General features: G+C 38.1%; 1 protein-coding gene across 1 annotated transcript; it reads right to left on the bottom strand.

Annotated features, from left to right (window-relative positions):
- Positions 1-523: 523 nt before the first annotated feature.
- On the bottom strand, positions 524-8,539 carry LOC142205085 (uncharacterized). The gene is made up of 10 exons (XM_075276440.1): positions 8,450-8,539; positions 8,216-8,262; positions 7,659-7,724; positions 5,336-5,398; positions 4,962-5,015; positions 4,351-4,407; positions 3,375-3,449; positions 2,304-2,369; positions 1,310-1,491; positions 524-701 (listed from the first exon to the last, which is right to left on the bottom strand). Exons 1-9 carry the CDS (start codon positions 8,496-8,498, stop codon positions 1,336-1,338), a joined length of 633 nt encoding a protein of 210 aa, XP_075132541.1. The 5' UTR covers positions 8,499-8,539; the 3' UTR covers positions 524-701; positions 1,310-1,335.
- Positions 8,540-9,511: the final 972 nt, after the last annotated feature.

The following is a 9,511-nucleotide window of genomic DNA, read 5'->3' as shown; positions in this document are numbered from 1 at the left end:
CAAAGTCTTCTGTTTTTGCTAATGCTGTGTGCCATGTGCTTTTTGCAGGTGTTTTTTACCTTTCCCTTATCTGTTTCCTTTAGAAAAATACTGCAGCACATTCATCAACAAAGAAGGCGCCTGCCATAGTTTGTACCAAAATTGCACCATTGTAGCCATTTTTTGGACACCCCACAAGCAAGTGGACATAACTCACTTGGCAATTATTGCTTTCACTGCTTGACAAACTTATTACTTGTGTCAGAGAACAGGAATCATTGTCCTTTGACCACTCAGTTATTTTTTAGTCCTGTCATTGTTGACGTCTGTGTTGAATAAATGGATGACACATTTGCTGTATCTATAAGTGAATTCCTTTTGTCCTTAAATGTTACTACACTTTCTATATCTCCCCTCTGTGAGAGTAAATTTGCAAACATGTTTGCAGTTTTGTAACAAAAAGTTGCCTTGATAAATCTGGAGTAAACAAATGTAGGAAAATGACTAAACTATAAGAGGATTGCAATAAAGAGCCGGAGCCGTGTGCAGTTCTACTCGTCTATTTTATTCATTTTAATGATTAGAGAAAGTAAATCCTGGAGATTTCTGTAACAGAAACAACGGCATTGCTTTAAGAGAGGAAAAGAATCATCTGAAAATTACAGGATAGATATGTTCTTGACTTCACGTCCATTTCTTGGTGAAGAAAATCGCTGAAGTGCCTGGAATATACAAAACAGATTCCGATCATCATCTAAACCATCAGCAGACATAGGGACGGATTCCATAAAACTAGACTGATAAAGACATTCTATAGATCAGATACAAAGTCAGACTAGCCTAGAACGGATTCATATTCTGCTATACATAGTTATATTCACTGCTATTATTTATCTATTATTTAAGTCCCTCACAAGGCTCCGGCTATAGTCACATGACTAATGGCTGTGCGATGTCACACGCCAACATTACAGTCAATTCAAGTGAATGGAGGCTTTTCACATCACAGCTGTTGTAGAGGTACCAGGGACTCCATAACTCCAATAAGGGCTTTACATGTAATATTACACCTGGGTAATTCTTCATATGGCACATGCAGGTAGACCTCAAATGGGAATGCAGGGGGCATAGAGTGCTATAGGGGGTATGGTACAAAATTGTTTGAATTTACATGAAGTAAAAGAAGGACGAGACAGAAGAGGAGATAAAATGAATATCAGTGAGAAATCTACATTACTTTGCTGCCATTATGATTTGTATTCAGTCTGTATCACGTAAGTCACATTTCAAGTGTTTAATATAGAAATATTATAGAAAAAAAAGACTTTACCTTTAATTAGGGGTAATGGTGAATCACTAACCACCAAGAAGCCCACCTTTAGAACCACTGAGAGCCGCAGTCAGTGCTCCAGTAAGAGCCCCAGTCACTCCACCAAGTACACCCAAAGTATTACCAAGGACTGAGTCCAGCATCCCCATAACTGTCCCCGTCAGGCCACCAAGCAAGCCGTGCTGTAAAAGAAAAGAAAGATATATAATTACACGTCTGTGTAATTGACCAGAAGTAAACAGAATAAGGACAGCAATGGATCCTTTATTGCCATAAGTGAACACTATATAATTGGATGTCCTGTCATTTAGCGAATCTGTTAAACAGATCATTAATCTTGTGGCCATAAAATGACATCTGAGCTTCCCTATAAAGCAGACCTAAACCTGCAAACAACTTATTATTTTCCGGCAGCATTTTTACCATGAATACATTATGTAATATACAGATGTTTCTCCTTTTTGGGATTTAGGACATAGGTAAGGTAAGTGAGACAACAGAGCCGCCATGTATATCTGTCCCTGGACTAACAGAGGGCCCTCGGTATTATCTATCCAGTCTTCTCTACATTTATGATATTGGGAAGACCTTTCCTTGTTTATGACTGATTGCGGTGTGTAATAGTAATGTATAGTGCGGTGTATGTCTATACCTAGAAGGTGTCTTTTATATTACTGGTTTTTGGGGAAAGGCTTGGGTGTATTTGGTATTTGCACCAACCATTATATGAGTACGGGGAATGTGACAGTAGACTGTTGGTTTTAGGTACCTTTGAGAGTTCTGCCCTCCATTTTATGTCTTTCTTTATCTTTTAAGTATCTATTACAGGTTACGTTTTACATTGCTCAATATCGCTGCTCTGAGGCCAAACAGAAAAGCCGGCCGGTAATTAGCAGTAATCGCAGGCACCTGCTAATTATCAAATGGCAAGTACAGGCTCATCATGGATAGAAAGATCATCCATATAGAAAAGACAATATAACAGTGCAATTACCAAACCAGACATTGCTCCTTTAAAACATTCAGTAGCATCATGGCCGTGACGAGTAATCAGCTCTTTCTGCAAGAACAAACAAAAATTTCTGATTATTCTTTAGAGGTGTATTCTGTTTTCTTAAGCTGGCTATAATATATATATATATATATATATATATATATATATATATATATATATATAGATTAGATAGATAGATAGATAGATAGATAGATAGATAGATAGAAGATTTAGTAAACTTTCATGGCTGAGGTGACAATATCCATCTCTGCGATCACCTGAGACTGTTCTAGTCTATAACCATAAGCTCTATACAAGTAAGTAGCAGTTAAAGCACGGCACAGCAAGCAATTGTATATAGTTATAGTATGTAGGGTGTATAGTTGATGCTAAGCATCTAAGCTTATACCTCCATACAGTTCACTAATCACTTATATCACCATTCATTGCAATATCCTCCTTATAGCCCCATATAATTCCCCTATAAAGTACAATGGCCTCCTTTTGCCCCCATATAATGGCTCCCATACAATGGCCTATTATGTCTCCATTCAATACAGTACAATGACACCAACTACCCCCATATAATGGCCTCTCATTCCCCATACACTACACAGCCCCTTTACTCCCCCATATAATGCTCTTTTATGCCCCATATAGTACAGTTCCCCTTTATTCTCTAATATAATGCTGCCTTACATTCCCATACAGCACAGTGGCTCCTTATGCCGCCATATAATGACCCCTAATCCCCCATGCAGTAAGATGCCCCCTGACGCCGGCCCCCCAGTTGTCAGGGTGCTAGCAGAGGACACATGTAACCAATGGAGAGGATCTACCACCTCCCTAGTGACAACAGCTGATTGGTCGGGGGTCCGAGAGCTGGATCCCACCATGGATTGGATATTGATTCCTTATGATCAGCAAATCAATTCAAACCTGAGAAACCCCTTATCCAAAATAGCCAATGGAAAAAAATGACATTCAGTAATAAACATATGGAAATCATATAGTCCTAAATGTTTTACTCATATATAACAATAACTAGAGTAACATAGAGAGAGAGATTACCACTGCGCAGCATACAGCTTCCATAAGAGCTTTTGGATCTGCATTAAATTTTTCAGCGTTACTAAAGTCACCATACTGTAATAAATAACATATTGTATTAATATATCACATGACAAATATATAATGTAGCCTGAGAGATATAATACACTGTCATTACAAACAGAAGAATTCTGACAATCCCTTTGCAAATATTCAGCTGTAAGGATTTGCAAAGGAATATTCTAACCACAAAAAGGACATTTTATACTAAATCATTTGATTAAAATTTCATGCGGTATAATCCAGGATTGCGTATGGGCTTTAGTGAATTATTTTAACCCCTTCCTGCTGTGAAACAGGTGAAGTGAAACAGGTATTTCTTTATAATATAGGAGTCACATTGAAAAAGTGTGTTGTCTGTGTGCTCGCCACGCCAAAAATATGTCAAAAATCAGGTCGCGCACTAAAAAAAACAGTTTTATTGAAAAAACAAAACAGTACAAGCATTGAGTATATAAAAGCAAGAAAGTACAGATAGTAGATAATGTAGATAAAGTATCAAAGAAAAAGTGATGCATTGGTGTAGAAATATATGATGGCATCCAAAATGCAGCAGAACTTATTAAAAATGAGAAATTGTTTATCTTTACGACAGAGACTACAGATTTTACATCTGTGCATGTGCTGGGTCGGTGGTAAAGCAGCATTGATGATATCCACGTGCCATCCACGCCTTCACAGCCCTATTCACTTTCTTCACTTTGCCGGGTGACATAATGGACAGACATAGGTCCTGATTTTTTCCCTGGGCCCCTTACATACCCCTTGTAAGTAACTGGTGTCAGATGACTTATGTCATGTTATCAATGCAAAATTCCTCTAAATTATGATAAGAGAAATAGTAGAGTGACCTGTGAGGTCAATGCCGTATGATCTCTAATAGTGAGTTATATGAACAGTGTAAAAGGAGCTTAGAGAAAATATAAGTTCACATTACCACAAGAGCGGCTTCGAGTATTTCTTTATTCTCTTTGGAAATTTTCAAGCAAGATGACTAAAATGCAAATAAAAACACATCCAATTACATCAATATTAAGATAATTAAAACATAATATTAGAAAAACATAGTTTTTTTCTATTGTAGCCAAGTAGTTTCTGGGATTGTGGCTCAGCCATTTCCGGTGGTCGCCCTGTATCAGACACAGATGTGAATATAACTGAGCCTATTTCTGCAGCAGAGGATATACTTAGAAGATCTTAGGCTGCAGGGTGTGACCTCTTATTTCTAGGCTTCTCAAGCCGGTTGCACACGACCCGGTAGCCCACTGACCATTCATACGGTTGTGTGCATGGGGGGTTTAGGCTAAGGCCACACATAGAAGAACATGCTAGAATCCCATCCACCTTGCAGTGACTGTAAAATGTTGTGGGTTTTTCCGTGGCGTCTACGTGGGGCCCCAGCCTGATGTTATTTGTTTAAATAGGATGTGATTAAAAATGGCTGGCCAGAGCTAGAGAACCCAGGAGCAAGTGATTTACTTTATAGCACTTCTACATACAGTATAGAGTATAGGACAAATGTATAGCAATGCACAAATTCTTCCTCACCACTATCTTAAAAACAAAGCTCTTAGAGCAACCCGTGATGCCAGCCGCCAGATCCTATAGCAAAGATAAAATATTTTAGTACATTGCATACCCATGCTGTATAACAATCTATTCCTAGTACTGTGTATAGTATAAGAGATAATAAGACATTACAGATCACCTTCAGCTCCGCTGGGCACTCTGCTAACGTATCACTCCTTTCTATAGTTATTTCTAGAGTCACCCTAGGTTGTGTTAGAACTAGAGACGTCCCTTTAAATATCGTTTTTTCTGATTAATAGATTGTATACAAATATATACAGGGAAAGAAATATGGGATTCTGCAGGTAATAAATTAAGCTACAGTGTAATGTTGTAAGGCTGAGTCATATTACCAGAACTCTCCCGGCCGACGCGATAAGACATTTCTTTTCACCTGGCTTGAAGAAGCCTTTACTCTAGAAGATAAAGAAAAAATAAAAACATAAGGACGGTAGAGAAAATGTGCAGCACACCATGAAATCTATCAGGTAAATTGTAACGTAGAATTTACAGTATATATAGAAGTCATAAAACTGTATGTAAATGCATGTAGGAAACAGGATAGATATAGATAGATAGATAGATAGATAGATAGATAGATAGATAGATAGATGATAAATAGGAGATAGATAGATAGATAGATAGATAGATAGATAGATAGATAGATAATAAATAGGAGATAGATAGATAGATAGATAGATAGATAGATAGATAGATGATAGAGAGATAGATAGATAGATAGATAGATAGATAGATATATGATAGATGGATGGAGATAGATAGATAGATGATAGATATATAGGAGATAGCTAGATAGATAGATAGATAGATAGATAGATAGATAGGAGATAGATAGATAGATAGATAGATAGATAGATAGGAGATAGATAGATAGACAGATAGATAGATAGATAGATAGATAGATAGTAGATAGATAGATAGATAGATAGATAGATGATAGATAGATAGATAGATAGATAGGAGATAGATAGACAGATAGATAGATAGATAGATAGATAGATAGATAGATAGATAGATAGATAGGAGATAGCTAGATAGATAGAGATAGATAGATGATAGATAGATAGATAGATAGATAGATAGATAGATAGATAGATAGAGATAGATAGATAGATAGATAGATAGATAGATAGATAGGAGATAGATAGATAGATAGATAGATAGATAGGAGATAGATAGATAGATAGATAGATAGGAGATAGATAGATAGACAGATAGATAGATAGATAGATAGATAGTAGATAGATAGATAGATAGATAGATAGGAGATAGATAGATAGATAGATAGATAGACAGATAGATAGATAGGAGATAGATAGATAGATAGATAGATAGATAGATAGATAGATAGATAGGAGATAGCTAGATAGATAGAGATAGATAGATGATAGATAGATAGATAGATAGATAGATAGATAGATAGATAGATAGATAGATATAGATGATAGATAGATAGATAGATAGATAGATGATGAGCTGATATATTACTGTTTAGGAGCAGTTCACACTTGCTCCCGGAGTCCGGTTTGTGCATTCTGCCAGGTTTCCATTTTCATCCCCAGTGAAATTGGACAGGGGACAGAAACCCAGTGGTCAGTTTTAAAACCCATTCACTTGGTTTTGCAAGGTGACCGTCCATATCTACCCACGGGGAAACGTTTTTTTTTAGCCGGACAAAAAGTCCTGCATGTCTGACTTTGCATCCGGCTAAAAAAAAAAAAACAGACACAAATTCAGCTTTTTGTAAGTATTGTAAAACCTCAATTGAGGTTTTTTTTTTTTTTTTCTGGACATGCTGGAGTGCTGCTCTTTTTGTTAGATGGATAGATATAGGGGTGCAATGATCGTGGTCGCAGCGGGTACAAACATGATCGGCCCACTATGGCATGAGTGTCGGCAACTTCTGGTAGAGAAGAGGAGTAAGAGAGTCAGACTCAGTCGTGGACCCCAATACAAATTAACTCGCAACTTGCATTGGTGTCCGGACATTGTGGGCCGGGACGCAGCCAGGGAGATAGTGATGGCTGTTCCTTGTGCCCTGAAAGGTGGAAAGGGAGTATAATATAAAGCTGGAAGGCAAGACAATTGTGGTGTGCATGGTGGATGGGGATGAGAGGGACATGTGTGTGTCCAGGAAGGGGCTTATCTAAAGTCTGTCCTGGGGCCCACAAGACTCTAGTTATGCCACTAAATAGATAAATCAATTCTTTCTGGGGCCACACGGTGGCTCAGTGGTTAGCACTGCAGCCTTGTAGCGCTGGAGTCCTGGTGTTCAAATCCTGCCAAGGGCAAAAAACCATCTACAAGGAGTTTGTTTGTTCTCCCCGTGTTTGCGTGGATTTCCATCCCATATTCCAAAAAAGACATGCTGATAGGGAAAATGTACATTGTGAGCTCTATGTGGGGCTCACAATCTACATTAAAAAATAAATTCTTTCTGCCAGGACCATGGTTACTACGATTTACACTGTCATCAATTTATTTGCAATTTAGATCGATGGGCTGCTTGGGAGCTAGATAGATAGATAGATAAAGATAGATATGTAGATAAACAGATAGATAGATAGATAGATAGATAGATAGATAGATAGATAGATAGATAGATAGAATTTACAATCTACAGTTAAATAAGTGAAAATAAATAACTACATTTACCTGGAGGCTTGCATATTTTTTAATGTCTATAATAACCATACAGGCCAAAACTTCAGCTTCGGTACGCTAAAAGGAAGATATAAGTGACACATAAAGTAACCATTAAGATACATAAGTACATTCTTGTTATAATGTTTATATCCAGTACTTGCTATCAGGTTTCCCCTACAGGTAAGCTCTCGAGCATGTGACATGGCATTTGGATTTTTGTGCCTGTGAATTTGCCCTACAATAGTCATGTGTGTCTGTGTGTAAGTTCCTTTGCCTGTCTTTCTAGTGTTTGTGATCTAGTTTAGAGAAGAAAAGTAAGTTTTAATAATATCGGCGCGATGAGACCTCAGTACAAAATCCCATTGTATTTTATCCATAATTATACACATTAAGCAATATTGCAAAGTAAGAATTTCTTATTTAGCAGGGCTGTGATATTTGTAAGAACTTAAAGAAATCCACCTCAATGTTGTGAAGTTTTTACCACTTGTTTCAAACATTTCATATTCAATAGTAACAAATTGCAAACAGGAGAAAGGCTATTGAGAAAGAGAATGTATTCTTACTGTCATCTTTCTCTTGCATGAGCTGAGGCCACTTCCTGCACCGGCGGCTGAAAAGAAGCATCACTAAGATTTACACATGTAACAGCATAAGTCCTAGAATGTAAGCTCACTTATATATTATTGTTGTGGAGACTGGTCATATATATATATATATACGCAGGGATATACTTATACACTGGTATCGTTACATGTCATATTCCTCTACCATATGGTAAAACAGAAGAGATACCTTACCAAAGCCACTGCTTAAAGCTACAAGCAGGAAACAAATGGCGATCTTCATCCTTGCGGTAGTTGATACTAGGTTCTTCCCTTAAGGTACCAACCACAGATAAGTTACATTGAGAGAAGCTTCATCTTATATATGCTTAGGAGACACCTGAGGGCTGTTGACTTTTGCGTCATTGTTGGGAGTTGGCATCGGGCAAACTCATCATCATCTTCATCTTCAGCCACTAAGACTCTGAAATTGTCTGAACTTCTTTCAATAGTTGGCAACCCCTGTGTTATTGTCTGTTTGCGTTGCGCCCACGTGCACTTTAAGCTGAAAATTAAATAAGAGCACCCTACTTTTTAATTAACAGGGTAATGTCCCTTCCAAGTCTCAGTATTGCCACGTTTTATTACTATAAAAAAATCTTAAAGGAACACGACATTCAGAAATGAAGATTCGGCTATGACATTGCTTTGCGTGTCTCTTACCTACACGTTGTAAAGTTTTTGTGTTTTATTAGTGCCATAGGGTGTGCAAATCATAGTGTGTAAATAATGTCATATGTAGATACTAAATGTACATTAGACAAGATGCAGGAGTGTTACGTCACACCTGTATTACACCTCTAAGCAGATCTCAAAGAGTACACAGGTCTTAGGGCAGTGGTGTAATGATCGGGGTGCAGGGGTACAACCACAACTGGGCCTGGCAGGGTACAGGGCATGTGGCCATCTGCAGATGGACGGAGCCCTGGACCACTATGATAGCGGTCAGGGAAAGCCTGGTTCCCCAACCGTAACACATATTGTAAATGAAAAGGGGCCCCGGAATGTCACCAGGCCCCTTTCCAATGGATGGTAGCCCAGGGGAGGTGACTTAAAATAATAAATACTTATACTCACCTCTCTTGGATGAGCGTCCTCTCTGGCGCTCTTTCATCATATGACTGAGGCCTGTAATTAGGCCCCAGTGGTCACATGGGAAACAGCGGTATAATGATGTAAGTGCTCCCCCATGTGACCACTGAGGACCAATCACAAGCCTCAGCAGGAATGTCTGAAGATGATACTATAGACAACCTG

Source organism: Leptodactylus fuscus, chromosome 5 (genome assembly GCF_031893055.1).
Source record: "Leptodactylus fuscus isolate aLepFus1 chromosome 5, aLepFus1.hap2, whole genome shotgun sequence".
Lineage (NCBI taxonomy): Eukaryota > Metazoa > Chordata > Amphibia > Anura > Leptodactylidae > Leptodactylus > Leptodactylus fuscus.
Note: the sequence above shows the minus strand (reverse complement) of the source record. Positions and strands in the feature narration are given on the sequence as shown.